Below are 21,113 nucleotides of genomic sequence, written 5' to 3' on the forward strand. Positions count from 1 at the left end.
TATATATATATTATATATATTATTATTTTTTTTAGCATGTTAGGCTAAACTGTTTTCTACTAGTGCTTGAAACGCAACTCATTATTGTGTCTTTCTATCACTAAAGACAATGATTGATCATATTTGATCCAATGTAAATAGAAAGTCAACTAACACGCCGTGACGTTGTCCAACAATGTTTTGGTTCCTGGCGGTGACGTAATACACAAAAACATGGTTCCCTTGTTTTGAACCTGAAAAGCGTGCTGAGTGTTTTCTTAAACTTCAACGCGCACGGAGATGCATTTCCCCAAACGAGCGGCTGCAAAACCCCGGTAGGAGACGATGGCCCAGGCCGTGGAAACGTGTGCTGAATCCGGACGCAGGCTGGTGCGTACCGCCTGGTAACGTTAGCGTGTGGAGCGACACTGGCAGAGAGCTAATTAGTGAGCTAAGCTAACGCCTGCAGGTTGTGAAGGCTGAGGATGTTCGTCAAGTCACTTAACGCTGCTCAAGTTTCAGGAGAAACCACAGCTCTCGCATTTCACATGTTATATAACTTATTGTATATTTCTCATATTTCAGTGCGCGCATCTGAAAAAAAAACAACCAGATCAGAGAAATACTGCAAAAAACATGTGACATGCATGGTGGTGGATATAACGCACCGTTTTCCCCAGGACAAGTCGAGTTTAATGTTTATTGTGCATATTTAAAAATCAACTATTCTATGGTGCGATGGTAACGATGCTTGGAACATGAGTATAACTTAAAGTTAGGAATAAAACAAATGCCCTATCATCCATCATTGTGTCTGTTTGTTGAGATAGAGGGGTTATAACGTGAAATGAATCATTTCGTTTTCTTAATGGCAGCGCTCCATCTGCCGGAGGATGTACGACGAAAACGAGGATTTGTCCGATGTGGAAGAAATTGCAAACATCAGAGGTTTCAGTGTGGAGGAGAAGCTGGTCAGTGACAGTTACAGCGCCAAGTATGTCCACTCCATGGAGGGTAAAGGTAAAGTAACATCAAATGTCATGTTTTCTTTTGATAAGCCAGTGTTACGGTTTATTATATTTAGCAATAAAATTGATTGGCATTGATTGGCAAAATGTATTTTCCATTGGTTTCCTATTTGTTTTTTGTCTATAACACTCTCAATGTCTTGCAGACTTCTCTTATGAATATGTGCAAAGGGAGGCTCTCAGGACCCCTCTCATTTTTAAAGAGAAAGATGGACTAGGGGTCAGGTGAGACAACATTTATGTGGATTTACCAGCTTGCAGATTAGTTATTAAGAATAATCATTGACAGTGCTTGTGATAGCAATTTTGGATTTGTTTTATGTTTATGATTTTAATCATTTGGCAACGCATGTGAACTGATTGACATCAACCCCTCTCCTTCATAGAATGCCTGATCCAGAATTTACAGTCAGTGAAATTAAAGGCTTAGTTGGTAAGTATGATGCTGAACACACACACACACACACACACACACACACACACATACACACACAAATATGTGCAAATATGTAGCAATTAGAGGGGTTTAAGAAAAAACAAAAGTATCTAGTGGGAGAGTACCCCAGTTTAAGAAGTGATGGAGGAGAAAATAGGAATGTTTTAGCTTTTGGAAAGATTTGCGATGATTTGAAGTTTCCCATGTCCCATGACCTTATGTACTTCCAGAGCACAGTTTGTGGAAGGTAAATGGTAAAAGAAACATCTTCAGACTACCCCAATTCTGATGGATTATGTAGTGGGGTTTGTATAGCAAGCCGTAAAAGTTGTGGTATCAGCTAAAATGCCCACTTTTTTTTCAGAGATCCGGAAGAGCCACTCTTTTGCTTAGTGGAATAATGTTTAAACATTCAAAAAGCAGCTTTTTTGTTCAAATATTGCACCTAGTGGAAGAAGAGTTATGCACCAAAACAAGATGTTTAGCAAAAAATAATCAGGCAAAAATTCATAGTATGTTTAAATGACATAGAAATATATATTATTATTTCAATGGTATTATTGATTTTTTCCCACTGTTTTCTCCTTTTTAGGCTATTATTTAATTACTGAACATGCATGTTAATCTATCTTTGTCTATTTTTTATCCCTGAAAAATGTGATCCAATTTTCGTTCACATTAAAATACAGCTGAAATAAGTCAACAAAGGATTGGGGTGTAGTTTCTCCATCTAGTGGGGAATATGGTGAATTGCATGCATTAGGAGGCTCTTGTCTGTGAAATGCCAACAATACACATTTGCTCTGTATAAATCTAACAATAACATGCTAGATCATTCTCTGACAAGTTTACAGACAAATGGTATACATGTTACTGACAGCGTAAGTGCTCAAAGGTTAACGTCAATTTGTGTTGTGGTTGTCGCTTGCAGGGAGTCGTCGGTCTGTGGATGTTATGGATGTGAGCACTCAGAAAGGCTCTGAAATGAGCATGGCTCAGTTTGTCCGTTATTATGAGACCCCAGAGGAAGAGCGGGACAAACTCTTCAACGTCATCAGCTTAGAGTTCAGCCACACTAAGCTGGAGAACCTCATCAAGCGGCCCACAGTGGTAATAAAACACAACACTCTCCGTATGATGACATAAACGCTTACATGAAGGTCACGAATATGGTAACCTATTCAAAGAAGCACTGTGATTGCTGGTTACAAGTGCAGTTTTTTTTCACTCCCCCAGGTAGATCAAGTGGACTGGGTGGACAACATGTGGCCTCCTGATCTGAAACACAGCCAAACAGAAGCCACCAATGTAATCTCAGACATGAAGTACCCTAAAGTGCAAAGGTGTGACTTTCACCAAAATCTCTCCTGAGCCGTATGTCTATGAAAGTGTATGAGTAAAAGTAATGAAATGTGTAGAGCAAGATATAGAAAATACTTTAGGGAAATTCCTGCTTCCTTGCCAGTAAATACACAACACAAATTCCCTCCTCCCATCCGAGTGTCTCTTATATTGCTCTATGATTGTAGAGTGCTGCATACGCTCAGTGTTATCCATCTCATCTAAGTGCTCTTGATTGTTGCTAGGCAGCAGAGTTCTGCACAGTGGAGGATGGTTTTATAACAGCTGTAGCCTGACTGCACAGACGCCTCTCAGCCAATCAGCTGTCAGCATTTAAACAGAGCTAAGAGTCAAAGCCAATTGTGTCTTTCCTTGTAACCCCATTTGCTAATATTTCCTCCCATCACTCAGAGTCCCTCTGCTGACTTGTATTTATATATATTTGATAATGCTCCTAGTTAGATGAGTGCTAGTGTAATGGATTGAAAATGAATAAATTAGGAGCAGATTTTACAGATATCCTGTTACAAATTTCCATTATTATTTCAGCCCATACCAACATTTTTTATTTCAGTGTTACTATTAGTGATCAGTTAAGCTGTTGTTATGCAGCTACTGGCTCTTACCAATTGATCAATCAAGAAAAACAGAAAAGCACGCCTCCAAGAGGAAGCTATGAAAACTCCGGACATTTGCAAGCCAAGTGGTGTTGAAGGAGCAGAACTCTCCAGCATAATGTTACCACACTATTCAGCATCTTAACTGACTGACTTTGACCTTCGCTGTTAGAACTGTAGCCTAAAGCTGACAGGCTAACTAGCTCACCTTTTGTTTCAAGTAATGATCACATCATCTTTCTGTGGGATGCATGACATAATACTGTATAGATTTCTTTACAATGTCTTTTTTTTCTGTATACACTTGTTGATAGAGCTGCTTCTATCTGGCTAACTGACTGAATCATTTATGTCTCGGAGTGCTAATCATTCCTCAATTATTCTCCAGTGGAGAGGTGTCCCATTGTGATGAATTTTCTATGCTGTAGTGCTCTTGTGACTGCTTTCTAGTGGTGTTTTAGCTGTTGTTTTCAGCAAAACACATCTGAGATTACCGCTGGCATTTAATTGGTTGAGCTGTGTTTCTCCTTTTCAGATCTTTTTAACAATGTCAGTCTGTTCTTTTACTTCCTCACAATCCTTGTCTACAATATGATTCTTTTGTATTTTGTTGTTGTCTCCTTTACTGCCTTAGGTATTGTTTGATGAGTGTGAAGGGCTGCTACACAGACTTCCACATCGATTTTGGCGGAACTTCTGTTTGGTATCACGTATTCAAGGGACAGAAAGTAAGTTCATTCTACTCTTTTATCTGCTATTTTGTGCAACAAATCTTTATTTAACAATTTAATTGAATTACAAGTTAAGGGGAGAAATTAAGAGAATGTATGTCTGGTAATATAAAGTGTTTCTAACAGCTCTCTGCTTCTCCTCAGGTGTTTTGGCTTGTGCCTCCAACCCCTCACAACCTTGCCCTTTACGAGGACTGGGTCCTGTCAGGCAAGCAGAGTGATATCTTCCTGGGAGACCGAGCTGATGGATGCCAGAGGGTGGAGCTTCAGCAAGGATACACGTTCTTCATCCCATCTGGTGTGTTGGCATGGTTGTTTTTAAGTAGCCAACAGGAAAAGATTAGCTGCCTCTTAAATGAACAGCAATTCCAGGCTTTACCTCTCTATAAAACAGTATATTCTTCAACTATGTGTGGTTACATAAATCATCTGACTGTTGCTTATCTCTTTTGTGTATGTCTTGTACTTTTTTTGTAATTAAGGGTGGATTCATGCTGTCTACACTCCAGAGGACAGTCTGGTATTTGGAGGCAATATTCTGCACAGCTTCAACATTCCTATGCAGCTTACCATCCATGAGATAGAGAATAGGACTAAGGTAGGGGCCTTTCTGCATTCTCCTATGTGTGGCTGAACTGTGGCCTGCACTGAAGTGCGTTAAGATAAATGATAATGAATCAATATCTCTGAGAACCAGGACATGGCGAAGAGACAGGAGAATGAGAGATGTGATGGAGGAGGAATAGATTTGTGACAAGAAATAAAAATGTTTAAGTCAGGAAGATGTGTCGGAGCCCAAAAGCAATACTTATGTGTGTTTTAAGATATTTTTCATAATCTATAATAGTTGTCTGGAAAGTTGTAATACCACCCTCATACTTACAAAGGCAATATCACTTCATGTGAAGATTTTGTTTTTCTTTCCAAGAAAATAATGATCCTTTTTTAGTAATCAGTATGGTGTGCTTTGTTCTACACCAAAATCCATATTCTGAAACTAGAAAAAAAAAAAAGAAGAAGAAATATGACCTCTTTCTTTCTAATAGGTTTTAAAGCTGTATTATTGCAGAAGAATAATCTTATTTCATAGAATTTAGGCAGGCTTGTGGGATTGCAGTTTGTCCCTGAAGACTTGTACAACTTTGCTTGTGTGCATGAGAGGACAGTATCTGAAGTGATAGAGCAAAACATATTTTGATTGAGTAATAATCTCTTTACTCTGCTGTTGCTGTCAGGGATCCGTGTTCTGTCAGAAGTCTCTGTCGCGCTAATGCACACACGTAGAAACACAAACAGAACTCTGGTGAAGCGTACACATGGGCAATATTACACAACATTTAAGAAATCAGGTTTATACAAAAATAATGTTAAGTGCATGTTAATATTATGTGTTTTTTTTCCTCTATCTTCAGGTTCATTCTAAGTTCCGGTTCCCCTTCTACTATGAGATATGCTGGTATGTCCTGGAGAGATACATGCACTGCCTCACCAAACGCTCCTACTTTTCTCAGGAGAACCGCAAAGAGCCCGGACTAATAGGTGAGCGAAAGGAAGTAATGACGCTGCTCAGCACTATTGGACATACTCAAGAGGTTGTAATGGTTGATCATTTTCTATTCCAAGATAAATTATTTCTGCAGCTGATCGCATTCTTCTAATACAAAGAAAAAAAACACAGTGTTGAAATATGATAAGTCATTTGATACAACAAATGTTCTCTCATTTTGTCCCTTCAGACTATGAGACAAAGGCAATGACAGAGAGCCCGTCCTCCGACTCAAGGAGTCAGGACATGAACGAGGACTCATGTGAGACTGAAGTCAAGGAGGGCCAGAGTGAAAAAACAGAGAAAGCCGCCCAGGATGGTCCCTGCTCTCCTGACAACCGGAGAGGCCAGCACCTCAAAGCCGTTTTATCCGTTGACTCTGAGGACAGCTGTAATCCCGGCTCCACCTCTCTGGAGTTCCCTCAAACCCCCTCTGACTCTCCAGCCTCTCCGAATAAATGGACACATTTGACCAAGTTTGAACTGAGCGGACTCAGGACGCTGGTGGAGAAGCTGGAGTCGCTCCCTGAAAATAAGAAATGTGTTCCCGAGGGAATAGAGAACCCACAAGCCCTGCTGGAAGACATGAAGGTAAGAAACAAAAAAAGAAGACACAGTCATTTTCACAGTATATGCTATTATATAGATATAGCAAAGTCCTCTTATGCTTTCTCTCTGTTTTCTGTGGCTGTCTAGGTTGTCTTAAAAGAACATGCTGATGACGACCCCAAATTAGCGATCACTGGCGTTCCTGTTGTTTACTGGCCCAAGAAAACTATAAAGGTAAGAATACGTCGGTGGCACTCTTGAGACTTTGTTATTGCCTTTGGACCGAATATTGTTCAATAGAAATTGGGAAAAAATACTTTTAATTATAAAGTGAACACAAGTGATGGACAGAGGTTTGGTCTTTTGACTCGTGGTGCCATAACATTTCTGAACCTTTCACCTGAAATGCTAATTTTGTGAAACTTCAACATTTTAACCTTTATAGATGCAAATAGAGAAGATGGCAAGAGTACAGTTTATGTTTTAAAGTAGTTAAAATGAGTGAGTGGTGATGATGCAGCCTCAGCCCACTGATGACTGACTGATGGTCTGTGACAGCACAAAAGCAGTAACAGTGTGAAACACTACTTTAATGTCATACACTTAAAAATCAACTGACAATATGATCTTGGTTTTTGATAGATTTGACTTACTGTCAAAGAAGGGTCTGGTTTTCAATATCAATACTCTAAGAACACTCTTCAGTCTTAATTTATCCTTCCTCCATACACAAATACCTCTACACACTGTATTTTGCTGTCATTAACATACTTATTGTCTGTGGCTCTTTAATGGGACTGTTCTTTGTTGACCATTGTTTTCTCACACTGCTAATGACACATTTTTCAGACCAGATACACGACTCACTGTTTCACTGCTTACATGTTCGTTGTTACACTTCAGGCTTACTCAGGAATTAAAAAAAGGACATTTTCAGTCATATTTTTCAGTCAGTGCTGATTCTCAGTACATAAGTACTACTTATGTATGTGCTTGTTGTTCATCAGTGTGCTGTAACACATGAAATTATAATATTGTAAGACTTGACTAGCTGTGAACACTTGCAGGTCTGAAGTGCGTTAAATGTCTATTTGAGTTATGCTTTGATTTTATAGTTTCTTTTACATTTATTGGATAAATCTAAGAAGAAAAATAATTACCACCTCCATTTTCCCATAAACCTTGTATGAAAAGGTAAAAAATGCCTATTATTGAAATGACACACAGATGTACAGAGTTTATTTTCAATGCTCTCTGACTTTCTCTTTGACACTATAAAAATGCGGAGGCATAAATATTTAATGGCGGTTAAAAATAAAGTAGGTGCTCAGGAATGTAAGCCAAAAGGAACTAAAATGTGAATTTTATTTAGCAAAGTACGTTGAAATGTTGCTAATTAATATCTCTTTTTAAGTTAACAGTTTTCTATTTTATATATTCTACACACTTTTAAACTTTCTATGAATAATTCGTTGTCCAAACAGATGCATGAAGTGAATCACAGACCCAGAGTCCTCAACAGGAGGTGGGTGGATGAGATGTGTTATGTATCTGAATGTATGGAGGCTATTCCTATTGGTTTTATGGACCCTCTGGATCACCCCCACCCGTCCCTCCAGAGGCCAGCTGCTGGCGGTGGGGCCTCTTTGTGTTTGCCTTTTGTAATGAGATGCCATCTGGCTCTATTGGCTGAGCGGAGCCTTCTCTCCTCTCCCCGTGATGCCCATCATGAATATGACAACACCTTCTCTGCATTTCCTCTCCTCATTGGATAGAAGCAGACACCTCCACTCCATATTATGATGCACAGCAGTCTCCCATTGGCCCTGAGCTTCAAAAACACCCCTCCTATTTTTTTCTGGGAGTTGATCCATATTAATGAGGCAGCCTTGTCCGTGTTTCCTACATCTGCTTGTGGTATTGTGGAGCTTTAGAGTGGGAGGGGAGGGCTGTAGGCCAGACAGCAGTAGCAGGACTAGAAGGAGGAGGAGACTGCAGCCATGTCAGTTTGCTGTGAGCTGGACGGTGCGTGAAAACCAGCCATGGCCATGTCGCTGAGCGCTGACGATGAGGACTACGATTCAGACTCTGAGCAGGTTAGCACACAAAACCTCTGCAGGCAGACGTAGTGAGGCCACCAGAGGAATGCTTGTGCCAGACTGAGCGGTGTGCAGCATCACAGGGCAGCGAGGAAATGGAGCTTCCTGGAGAGAAATGCATTGATTTAGTTTACCCTCTGTGCTTGGTCTTTGATTTTTGCCCTTTGTTTTTCTAATAGGTTTGCTGTTTGTGTGTGTGTTTTTGTGTGTGTGTGTGTATGCTTGTGTGTTTTTGGCAGGTGAAACCAGCAATATGAGAAGCCTGTGTTTATATAGCTCAGAGCCTCAGGGCTGCTATTGGTTGTTTCAGAGCAGAGGAATGGGAAATCATGTAGATGCAGAAGATTAATCATTCATGGTTTGGTTGTAAAAGCACCGGATAAAAATATTAGAATGTGTGAAATCAGAAAAGGTTTTGTGTTCGTTAGAAAGCAGTTATTATGAAAGGAATATTCAATATTGCTCGGTTTAATTGGCTTGGAGATGTAAGATGAGACTTGCTTACACAGCAAGAATTGTGGAAAGTTAATTTGAATATCTCTTCTACTTAACTCTGAACCAAACCCCCCCTCACATTAATTCTTTGACTGCATTTGGATTTGAAAAACATTGACTGCAGAAGTCCATTGTTCTCTTTTGAGGAACATATAACATTTCTGGTTGTTCCAGTCATGTTAATGCACCTGTTCTTTATGTTACAACTATTTGAACATCGATGAATTATGCTCAGACTAAATATGTGATATATTATATTATTACATATTTTGAAGAACATGTACGTTTAGAGTTTAGGTAGTGTAGCCAAAAAGCATCCAGCACCAGTCTGAACAACATTTTACACTTTATTTAATACTAGCTATATCTCCAAAGCTTGCTCTGTATACTCTGCACAGTTGTTTTACAGATTGACACAGTTGCTGTTGTTCAGTCAACCATCCTCAGCTTCTGAGTAAATATACACTCCAGAGATTTTACTCAAGTTGGTGTGTAACACTTGTTTCTCTTTCCTTTTGTCATATGTAAGATCTGGGCTAAACACAACATGCTGTGTACTGGTATAGAAAAGAGAATTGCTACAGTGTTCATGGCTTTAAAAAGCACAGTGTTATGTGTATCTGATTTATAATTTCTCTGGCTTTTGATAAAACAATGTGTCCTGTTGTTTTCTGCAATCTGGACTCAGTATGCTCTGTCTTCAAAGTGTGTTTCAGGTGATGTTAAGTTTATCCACGGTAATTGATTTCCACTGTTCTCCACAATACAGCTTCAGAGGCTCCAAGCCAGAGTCGATGAACATTAAAATCTGCTTCTCATCATGTTTCCCAGCTGAATGAGCTTTGTAGAGCCTGTCCTTGCACTGAGGAAACATGTATATTATGTGCTGTGAAGAGGTGTGTATACTACAGCTTCTATTGCTAAACTAAAAACACTTCAACCGGACACAGAGAGTAGCTACAAAGAGTGACAGGCAGTTTATTTATTTGCTCAGTGATTTTATTCTGAGCATCGGAGGGTTATCTGCTTTAGAGATCACTCACATATTGGACAGAGGGGAGAGGATTAGAGGAGATTTAGGGGACAGTATGGACAGCTCTCTGAAGTATCTTTTCTTTTGCGGCTTACACCTGCAGTTACAGCTTCAGTTTCATGTGTAATCAGACAGTAAACACTACAGTGTTTGGCTTCATGTTATTTAACGTGATCTGACATTAGCAGGTTGATCATAACTCCAACCTGTTGTTGAAGGAAAGAAGTGGCAAATTGTTCTTCTGGAGTGGACCTCCTGTCTTTAATCCCCCTGAATACCCCCAGAATGGTCCAGTGCAGACTGAACAAGCCCTACCCCCCCAATATCTCCCTCTAATCCTGTCTGGTAAACACATATCTGACTGCCTGTGTCAGTCTATTTCATGGCTTTTGTTGGAATAAATTATTGTTATATGCCTCAGATTGAGCTTGCTTTCTTTTTTTCTGTTAGAGAGTCTCATTACATTTCTTATTGGTTACAAGTCTGTGTGTCATAGAGTGTTCTGTTAGGGAATGGGACGTGGCTGTTGCTATGCTGACTCCAGGAGAATCTGCACTGCCGATGTAACTAAAGAAATCTGATCTTCATTTCCAAGAGCTGCAGTCTTTTGCACTCCTTCTCCTTGCTTATTTCATCTCACACGTTGCCACATATTTTCTCACGCAGCACGTTTGGCAGCATTTTGACATGTGGTTTTCATGGTTAGAATATGTTGTTGTGGTTTGGCTCTGAGCCTGAGAAGGAGCAGAATATATAAAACTGGAACAATAATGATGGAGATCAAACGCATCTCATCTCCATTACCCAGTTCTATTAAATAGAGCACATTTAGCATGTACTGTTGTAAATCAGTTTGCGCCCTCCTAACACAGAGTAATGGCTCCATGTGTGATGTGTAACTGTAAGTGCGGTATTTCTTTGAAGTAGAAACATGCAAGCAAGTGAAGTGCTAAATTTAGAAGATGCCCCCAGGGACATTCTTAATTTATTTGTTTGTTCCTGGATCCTTTGATTTAACAGCCAAAGTTACAAAGAGCAAAGAAAGGATTAGGGATTAATGCCTACATCCACCATAACGCTGAAACCTGCTGAATTTAATAGAATATTCACATGATTGTAGGTGCTTATTATTGAGCCAAAGCACCATTATTAATTGAAATGCAATGTAATTCAGTACATTTGACCGAGGAGCTCCTCAGAGCTTAAAGCCTCCCTTTGACTTTAATCCGACATTTTGGTAATAAAAGACTTTTGAAATGTCAAACTGAAAATAATGAGATAATGAGATAATGACTGTAAAGCATCTGCAGTCTTCTTTGTGTAAGATAATTATGATGCTTGCTGCCTTTGACACATTACATACTACACATTTTCTTCACAGTATTGTGTGAATGCACTTATATTTGCCACATTCGACTACTGAACTATATTTCAGTAGCAAACAATGTAGCATATTGTTGCTAAATATCTTTAGAATAACACACCTATCTTTTATCAACCCACTAATTAATCTGACCTTTTAGATACCTGTTTGTGAAATATTTGTTGCTTTATCATTTTAGACACTGATTCCTCTTTATCCTTTTTAGCCCCGGCCTCCCAACCGGCCGAAACCTAAGATGGCAGCTTCGCCTGCATCAGCAGTCAAGCTGTCAGCCAGTCGGGGAACATCTGGTGCCAGGAGGAGGAGGACACGCTGTCGGAAGTGTGAAGCATGCCTGCGGACGGAGTGCGGAGAGTGCCACTTCTGTAAAGACATGAAGAAGTTTGGTGGGCCGGGCCGCATGAAACAGTCCTGCATCATGAGGCAGTGCATTGCAGTAAGTCCAATGTTCATAATGTTCTCAGCCAAAGCTACAGCAAGTGGGTGATTAGCTTAGCTTAGCATAAAGACTGAAAACAAGGGGGAACAGCTAGCCTGGCTCTCTCATGTCATGTTTAATCGACACAAAACAAAACAAATGATTTCCTGGTTCAGAAGGAGGTTACCAGGCAACCTGCAAATATTCTAGGAAGTCACTGCACCTGGCCAAGAAATTGGTCCAGCACGTGACCCATCTTTCAAAATATTTTACATTTTGGGTTTTTCACAGATTAAACAAACAAGATATGACAAATTAGTCAATGAGATTTCGAGGTGCTGGTTTTTACCTTTTGACAGAGCCAGAATAGCTATTCCAGTATTTATGCTAAGCTAAGCTAACTGCTATCTGGCTCTAGCTACATATTCAGACATGAGAGTGGTATCAATTTTCTAAACTAATTTCTCCAAATCTCAAACTGTTGGTTTTTTTGCTTTACTTTTATTTTGAATAATTAGTTTTGGGAACTTCCATGCGGTTGTAAAGTTGTTGCTATGTTGCTCAACGTGGTTGCTAGGGCAGTAAAGGGTGATTACTAGGATGTTTCAGGTAGTTGCTATGGTAGTAACATGTAATACAAATAAGTATTTGCAACAGCAGAAGAAACAGAAGCTGTGGCAGTAGTCACAGGAGGCCATGGAGAGAGGGACAAAGACTGTGTTTGCATTTTTCAGCACCATGGACAGAGACATGCAGAGAGACTGGGTTTGATTGTTTCAGCAACTTATACAGACAATGATAAAGAGTCAGTTTGAATGAAGGACCACAACAAACCAGAGTGAGATAAACTTGGCATCTGTCCCATTATCCCACACTTGCGGTCTTAATCTCTTTAGCAACTGTGTCCCACTTTTAAGATATGCCAATATGCTTAACCCACTCTTGGTGTACACTCGGCCTACTACTGCTTCGGTTCAATTCTCAGAGCTAAGAACATGCTTTAGTTCATCCCGGTCTGGTGTAAAACATTTTCCAATTTGTTACTAGTGATGCAACTAGCTTGTTTGCTAAATCAGCAAAACAAGTTGTTAAATTCATGTCATATTCAATTCACTGAATATAATTAAACGCAAATAAAACAAAACGTTCAATATAAATGGTGGTGGCAGAATATGAATTACTAGACATTCAGAAAGAAAGAGCAACAGTGAGCATCATCAATTAGACAACAAAACATATCTTAGTCTACCATATATATTGGCCCAATTTACTGTTTAACCCACAGTTAACATGTACACAAAACATCGCAGATAGCAAACTCACTTGAGTGCAGCATGTACTCGAACCTTAAATGAATGGAAACATGGTGAGTGCCAGGATTGGGAGGAAGTGTGAGTTAAGTAGTCCGTCAATCACAATTGTGGCAAAGAGTAATTGTTCCTAAAGAGGATATTAGTGTGATACAACAGCCTTATCTTGAAGCCTCTGTTTTTGTCTGCAGCCCGTCCTGCCACACACAGCAGTGTGTCTCGTCTGTGGAGAGGCAGGGAAAGAGGACACAGTGGAGGATGAGGAGGAGAAGTTTAACCTTATGCTCATGGAATGCTCCATCTGCAATGAGATTGTTCATCCTAACTGTCTTAAGGTAAATTAGTCAACATCAGTACGTATTGAATGTTGTCAGAGGGATAGACGATGGAGGTGGAGGTGGTGATGATATCGATGTAAATGCTGAGATAAAAGCCGCCAAACGCACCTTTAAAAGTATTTTTTCTTTTAAAAGGTTGCAGCTGTTATTTAAGAGTTTATTGATGGTCAACTTCAAATTCCAATTGATCAGCACAAACCACAACATCTGTTGACTAGTAGTTAGTTGTGGTACAGTAATCAGATATTGTGTTTATTAATGATAGCGTTATTGTTGCATTTTTTGTATCTAATAAGAATGCAATGTGTTTGGGGCAGAATGCGTCACATCTGCGCCTGAAGGTCAGGCACAAAAGCCTCAGTAAATCTGAATCTGCATGTCCTCCTCTTGTTTAGGTGAAAGATTCAAACGGAGTAGTGAACGATGAATTGCCAAATTGCTGGGAGTGCCCAAAGTGCAATCATGCTGGGAAAACAGGAAAAGTAAGTATCAGTATGGACTTAAACCTGTATGTGTCTGTCTCAGAAACTCAGAACCAGATAAATACAGTTGTGCTCTCTGTTTTTCTAACCTTTTGGCCTCAAAGCAAAAAAGGGGGCCAGGATTCAAGTATGCGTCAAACCTTCCTGGTTCGCTACTGAAAGAACCGAGGTTGAGCCGGGATTCAAAAGAGGAGCCTGACCCACCGATGTTGGCCACAGCAACTGTTACTGCTTTGACCGCCACATCTGCTGTGAAGAGAAAGGCAGAGCGGGAGGAAATCCCGAAGAGGAAAGACGAAGAGCCTCCAAAGAAACGTCCTCCCCTGCTGTCTCTGGATGGTACGCCCCGACCAAGGCTAGAGGACAACCCACTGAGGAAAAAGAGGAAGCTTTTTGACACCCATGATGAACCTGTCATTGTGAAAAAGAAGGTAAGACCCTCATCTGTTTGTTATATTATCAGTTATACTTAGTAAATGTACAATAATCGAATATACATCTCATACATACATAAATGTTTCTTAGCACTTTTAAAGCTTGACCTTGGAAACAGCAGTTGACTAAATAGTTTTATTGCAGGGTCCATTCAGCTGTTCTTTCCTCTTTTCCTCTTGCAACTTTAAACTTTACTTAAAGTGTTCAGAAAAAATGCAAATGTGCGAGTCTTCAATTCCTTTGTCACTGTCATGCTGTGTGTAATAAGCAGAAGAAGAAAAATATTGTCACAAAGTGCAGTTTATTGTGAATATCACAAAGGGGGATATAAAGAAGACCTAAGAAAATAACGATTAAACAACTATATTAAAATATGAAATATGTCGACAGGGCCACAGTAGATTTCCTAAGACTAGTTGTTTATTTTTGGTGGGTGTATTTTTAATTGAAATTAATAATGAAATTGAATTACAATAAGTCAGCCTTTTATATATCAAGTTCTCTTGAAAAATTAACATACAGTGAACTCATATATGCAAAAATTACACTGATAAACTGACAGCTGCTTTAAAGAAATCATAATGTGTCTTCTATTCTTTCTTAGAAAAAGCTTTCAAAACCAGATGATCCTTTGACTCCGAAGCTGTTGCGGCAAATCAAGACAGAAAATGACCACGGCGATGAAGAGGATGACCAGGAGGATCAGGAAGAAGATGGATTTTCTTTGGACAGGATTCATTTAAAGGGGAAAAGTGAATATGATGATGAGGACCAAGCAGAAGACGAGGAGGGAAGGAAAGAGGAGACAGTGAAAAAGGAGAGAGACTGCGGTCCAGATGACAAAGCCAAGGTCCTGTTAAGTCCACTGCTAAGAACTTCCGCTGCCAGAGAGAGCGAACAAACCTCCAACTCTCCCAGAGCCGGAACAAGCGGCGAGTCAGGCGAAGCACCGGAGAGGAACTCTGCTCAGCTAAAGGCTCGCCATCAGCGTCGACGCCTCCCCAACAAAGAGCTGAGCAAAGAGTTCAACCAGGAGATTACCAAGACAGAAGACTGTCTCTCCAACCAAAACCACGGCTCAGTGAAGACGGACGACGGTTCAGCCAATCACAACCGACGACCACTGAAGAACGAGGACTCCGTGACCAATCAGAACCGTAAACCACTAAAAACAGAGGACTCCACTACTAATCAGAGCCGTAGGGCCCTTAAAACAGAGGAAGGTTTGGCCCATCAGAACAGACGGCCACTGAAAACGGAGGACAGCCTGGCCAATCAAAACCACAGGCCTGTAAAAACTGAGACCGAGAACGAAGTAGAGGACCAAAAGCCTAAATGGCCTCTTAACAACGGCAGCAGCGACCTGGGCGACTGGCTGCGACACAGGGGGAGGGAGGCGAACGAGACGCCGCGGGGTTACTCGCCGCTGGGCTGGAACAGAGGCGCTCAGATCACACCCATATGTCCCCGTCCACTCCCCTGCCGGTCACCGCCGAAATGCATCCAAATGGAGCGCCACGTGATCCGGCCCCCTCCCATCAGCCCTCCGCCCGACAGACTCCCGCTGACCGACGGTGAGGCACACGTGATGCGGAGAGAGATGTGGATGACGGTGTTCGGCCACTTGACTCACAGAGACCTTTGTGTGTGCATGCGTGTCTGCAGGACCTGGAACAGATGGTGAGTACGACGTGTACTGTGCAGTTGAAAACATGTCTCCCACTCTTCATTATACGACATTGTGCTGAAAGATGGTTGATGCGTGTCTCACCAGGTGCTGCGACAAGAGGCTCTGGAAGCACATCAATCTGAACCGCTGTAAGTCCATCACACCTCTGATGCTGAGCGGCATCATCCGGAGACAGCCGGTCGCTCTGGACCTCAGCTGGACCAACATCTCCAAAAAGCAACTCAGCTGGCTCATCAACAGACTGCCAGGTAAATACATTCAACCAGCAAAACACCACACTGTGTTTGTCTTTTAATGAAAGGCAATACATGAGGTAAGGTCCATTTTTACAAGGGAGATGTATGATCTTTTGAACAATGTTGTGTGTTCGGTGTGTGTTAAATTTCACACAAAGCAGATGGGCGACAAAAAAACAGTGATTCATTATGTTGGTTAGGGTCTGATGGCCTTTTGCCATGTAGTTAATCTCACTAAATTTGGTTAAAGGGATGAAAGGTTTTGAAAAATTGAGTGGAACTGAGGGTTTTAATAAAGGAACATTCTAAAAATAAGAGAACAAGTTTAACTTGACCTGTTAATTGTAGAGATATGAGGACACAGTCACTCACTTATATCTGTTAGAACCATGTGACCTCCTAGTCAACCTTCTTACCTTGGTGAAGACTGCAAAACTTTTTGTACCGAGGACACTATAATAAGTGTTTGAAGTGTGATGAAACAAGTTTAAGTATGATGTGTAGGTTTTTTATTAAGTTAGAATTCTCATATTTCCCGATATGGATCCTCCACATGGATAATTATGTCTCTGGAGGCTCCATGAGTTCAGATGGTTTTTCCTTGTTGGTTCTTAATGTGTTTGCTGGATCACTGGGCTAATCAGATAATAATACTCACTGCTTCTGTGTGTGTTTATTCTGTGTCTGCATATTAACTTCTCTGGAGACATAAATACTGAAAAATAGGGCACATTTCTGCTGTATATTTGGCTTGCTGTGATGCTGCTTGTGGCCACAAATAACAGATTTTTTTTATCATCCACAGAAGATCAGTGAATTGTATCTTAGTGCAAAGCGTGTCTGACATCAGGCTCTGTGTGTCCTTGCTGTCTCTGCAGGTCTGCGTGTGCTGCTGTTGTCGGGATGCTCCTGGGTGGCGGTCTCTGCTCTTTGCACCTCCAGCTGTCCTCTTCTGCGAACTCTGGATGTTCAGTGGGTTGAGGGACTGAAGGATGCCCAGATGAGGGACCTGCTGTCGCCTCCTACAGATAACAGGCCAGGTACCGACCTGCAATTCTCTCACACACACACACACACACACACACACACACACACACACACACACACACACACACACACACACACACACACACACACACACACACACACACACACACACAACACACACACACACACACACACACACACACACACACTGTCTAAACGGTCTGAAGCTTTAGTGGCTGAATGAGCGAACTACACCATGGAGTAATAGGAAATTACTATTCTATTATTAAGAATAGGAAATGAAAGTGAGGAGTGGATATTTTACTTGTAACTTTTATATACTAATATATTAAAAAAAAAGGTTGCAAATAAATTAGTTTCATTTAAAAAAAGATAAATCATTTCTTTAAAAAGCAGGGAAACATTTCTAAGCATAAGTTTATAGGAGTAAGTACTGCATTTGTTTCGGACTATTTTCAGTTGCCGATTAATACACAGTTGGCCCTCTAGTGACTATAGCAGGAAAGTTGAAAAGATAGAACCTTTACCATGATTTTGTCTCAAACATCTGTCTTCTTGCACAAGGCTAATTCATATGGTCAGAAATATTAACTTTTTATCTCTTTACCTTACTGTTTTAGGTCAGTTGGACAACAGGAGTAAACTGCGTAACGTGGAGGACCTGCGCCTGGCAGGCTTGGACATCACAGACACATCTCTGCGCCTCATCATACGTTACATGCCCTCGCTGTCCAAGCTGGACCTCAGCTACTGCAACCACGTCAACGACCAGTCCGTCAACATCCTGACCGCCGCAGGGACGACCACCAGAGACTCGCTCACTGACATCAACCTGTCAGGTAGGAGCCTGTCTTTGTTGGCTGTTAGTCTGCCTGCATTTGACTTGCTCCCCCCAAGGGCTAAATCCTGAAATCGAATTGTTGTGTCTATCCACTTCCAATGAATAAATAGATCAATTCAATAGAAGTAACGAAAATATTTTACTTTAGTTTGACTTTACTGGTGTTTATTCATGTCCTTCCAGACAGTGACATCACAGCTTTAAAAAAATCATCTTGGAGAAACCTGAACTTTGGACAGATGTGCAATGCAGCACAGTGAATATTTTGTCATGTCATTGTCAAATAGTTGCCAACAAGAATATTATAGGAAAACCTCCTGATATCAAAAGTTCTGTCTGGAAGGTCCTGTAAGCAAATAAACCTAAACACCTCCATTTTTATGTGGGAAAGTGCGCCAGTTTATTACGCACACCTCAGTTAAACTAATGCAGTCTGATACAACAATCCTGCAATAAATTAGACCTTCATGAGGATTTTAAGGTTCAGTTTTTGTATAAACTGCTTTAGAGAGGTTGTAGTTTGAGGCACTACTTCTTGTTCAGAGGCATGAAATTATTCACAAATTGTGAAATACATTTTTATAGAATTTCATTCCATTTAATGCAAAGTGCACAAATGCTAAAAAGAACCACGTCTTATACTTGTTGTCTCTCTGGAATACCATTAAATGTGAAAAGCATTGAATTGAAGGGCTATTATGGAAACTGCTGAAAGGCAAATACAATTGGCTTTTCTTTTCTGGCTCCTCAGGTATCCTGAAACACTGCCCACAATAATGAGGATTTCATGTCCTAGAATATCTTAAAGGCTTGATTAATCCAGGTGTGTCATAGTTTATGTCAGTACAGGTGACGCGCTAAGCATCATTTGCTCTTTTTCTCCTAACCCCGTTTCTCCCTGCAGTCTGTAACAGGGTCACAGACCAGTCGCTGACCTATTTCAAGCGCTGTGGAAGCATATGTCATATCGACCTGCGATACTGCAAACAGGTGAGCAAGGAGGGATGCGACCAGTTCATTGCAGAAATGTCCGTCAGCGTGCAGTTTGAACTGATAGAAGAGAAGCTGCTGCAAAAGATCAGTTAGTAGCACGGAAGACTGTGTGACATTCACAAGTGGTTAAACGACCACATGGAGGCAGCAGATGACTGGGTGCTTCATTTACGTCTGCGGACACGAGGACGCGTCCATCTGTCAAAATACTTAAGGGGAAGCTGTGCTGCTAAGCCAGAATGTAAAAACGGAAATCTTGTCCTGTGAAGGCAATATTGCAAAAATGTTTTTGTTGTTGTTTGCACCTGTTTATAAGTTATTTATTTCTTTATATATTGATTGTTAATGTATCGTATCATGACTATCTTTTGGTGTTAATAGATTATTTTTTGTTCCAATGCAAAGTTTATTGCATTAGAGTAATATTTTTGTATCAGAAAGTGTTTCATACATTTATGTGCAGTATTGACTGCACCACTGTACAGTATCATACCGTTGGAATTGATAATCAATCGGCATAACTGTTAAGCTCTTAATTGTTGAGAGGCAAAGGTCTAAAGATTTGTTGCCAAGCTGTAGGATGGTAGCTTCTGTTTATGTTTTTATATTTTATTATATGTGTCAGTGCCCTGTTTCTGTTCGAACAAAGGTACTGTATATTTTCTTTTCATATAATGATACCATTTGCACTGATACAGTAAATATGGATACATGAATGTGTTCACACATACACTATACAGTGTACAGTGTATAAAGCTTTTTTTTCCCAACACTAAAACGTTCCGCTAATTCTAATAACAGCTTCTAGATAACTGGGTTATATTAAGACATAGCTGCATACAAACGTCTCTACCAGTCTCCATCACTCTTTGGTATTATTGTTGCTTTGTGAAAGGACGCGTTTTAGCTCTGCATGCAGCAAAGACACATGTTTACACCACAGTCAATAGATTTAGTAACTGAAACAATATAATCATCTGTTTACTCCTGTCAGCAGAACTCCACATGATGAAAAAATGAGACTCATTACTGAATCATGCAAGAAATAAAGAAGAAACAATTATCGAATATGATATTACATTTGCATAAATAATTTAGATGAGCCCGTTTTTGCCTCATTTCACAGAAGTGACATGTTAAACTCGGTCAAACAGGCCAGGAGGGTGAAATAATTGTATACTGTATATTTTAAATGTCTCATAACCCCCAAAATGTGATTATAGTAAGTGAGCAGTTTAGTGTTCTGTTTCCAAGGGCAGAGATGCATATATTTTATTTAAAAGATATAAAGCCAGTATCAGTAAACAAATCTAGTAAATCCATGTCGATCTCCAGACATCAGCTTCTAACCACAAGGTGGAGAAAGATTAAATACACTTTGTTTTGAACAGAGTATGAAATAGGATCATAATCCTGAATGTCACTGAGACTCTGCTATTAAAAGAAGCATCTTTTCTAAAAGATTTGTGCAAATGTAAATGTGATTTTGTTTGTTCTTTTTTTCTTAGTCAGAGATTCCACTGAAATATACATTTGTTAACACTGGTTGTTTTCTTTAAAATCATTTATTTTAAGTTTTATTTCTTTGAGTTAAACATCTGAATATAAAGGACTTTTCAACCTTGGGCATCAGTCGGTAGCATTTTCATGAGTATTGTGTCTTTACACATTTATTCATCATCCGAATATTTAAAGTTATATAAAAATTGCTAATTTTGCTATTGGAACTTGTCTAACAAATGTCAGACTCAACAGTTAAATTATTTGATAGATTTGCATTTTTCTTGAAAACTAAACTTTTTTAAGGTATTTTTGACTAGCACTTGGTACAGTTCAGTGGATGGGTTTACATTAGCATTTTTTTTTATTAAAGCACCATGTCTTCATGACATTTTTTGGTACATCACTGTAAATGTTGAATCTGTACATGATGTACATGTAAAGCCTCTAGGAAAAGTTAAGTCAACCTTTGAGATATTAAATTCATTTTAAATACTGAGCTGTGTGTGAGTTAATATTGTATTGCTGTCATCAGATGATTATTATTTATAGGTGAAAATAACTGTATGCCAACCACTATGTTGGTTGTAAGAGAACAAAATCAAGCCGATTACAAAATGAAGA

At 40.0% G+C, this 21,113-nt stretch overlaps 1 protein-coding gene across 1 annotated transcript; it reads left to right on the forward strand.

Annotated features, from left to right (window-relative positions):
* Window positions 1–204: 204 nt before the first annotated feature.
* LOC129102138 (lysine-specific demethylase 2B) lies at window positions 205–20,943 on the forward strand. Its single transcript, XM_054612132.1, has 21 exons — window positions 205–369; window positions 855–999; window positions 1,154–1,232; window positions 1,394–1,440; window positions 2,375–2,553; window positions 2,680–2,786; window positions 4,036–4,129; window positions 4,277–4,430; window positions 4,615–4,730; window positions 5,545–5,671; window positions 5,869–6,269; window positions 6,375–6,461; window positions 11,444–11,674; window positions 13,158–13,301; window positions 13,700–13,785; window positions 13,881–14,217; window positions 14,826–15,901; window positions 15,996–16,159; window positions 17,026–17,187; window positions 17,776–17,994; window positions 18,901–20,943. Exons 1-21 carry the CDS (start codon window positions 325–327, stop codon window positions 19,080–19,082), a joined length of 4,182 nt encoding a protein of 1,393 aa, XP_054468107.1. The 5' UTR covers window positions 205–324; the 3' UTR covers window positions 19,083–20,943.
* The last annotated feature ends 170 nt before the right edge of the window (window positions 20,944–21,113 follow it).

The sequence above is a fragment of the Anoplopoma fimbria genome, chromosome 14, assembly GCF_027596085.1.
Source record: "Anoplopoma fimbria isolate UVic2021 breed Golden Eagle Sablefish chromosome 14, Afim_UVic_2022, whole genome shotgun sequence".
Classification (NCBI taxonomy): domain Eukaryota; kingdom Metazoa; phylum Chordata; class Actinopteri; order Perciformes; family Anoplopomatidae; genus Anoplopoma; species Anoplopoma fimbria.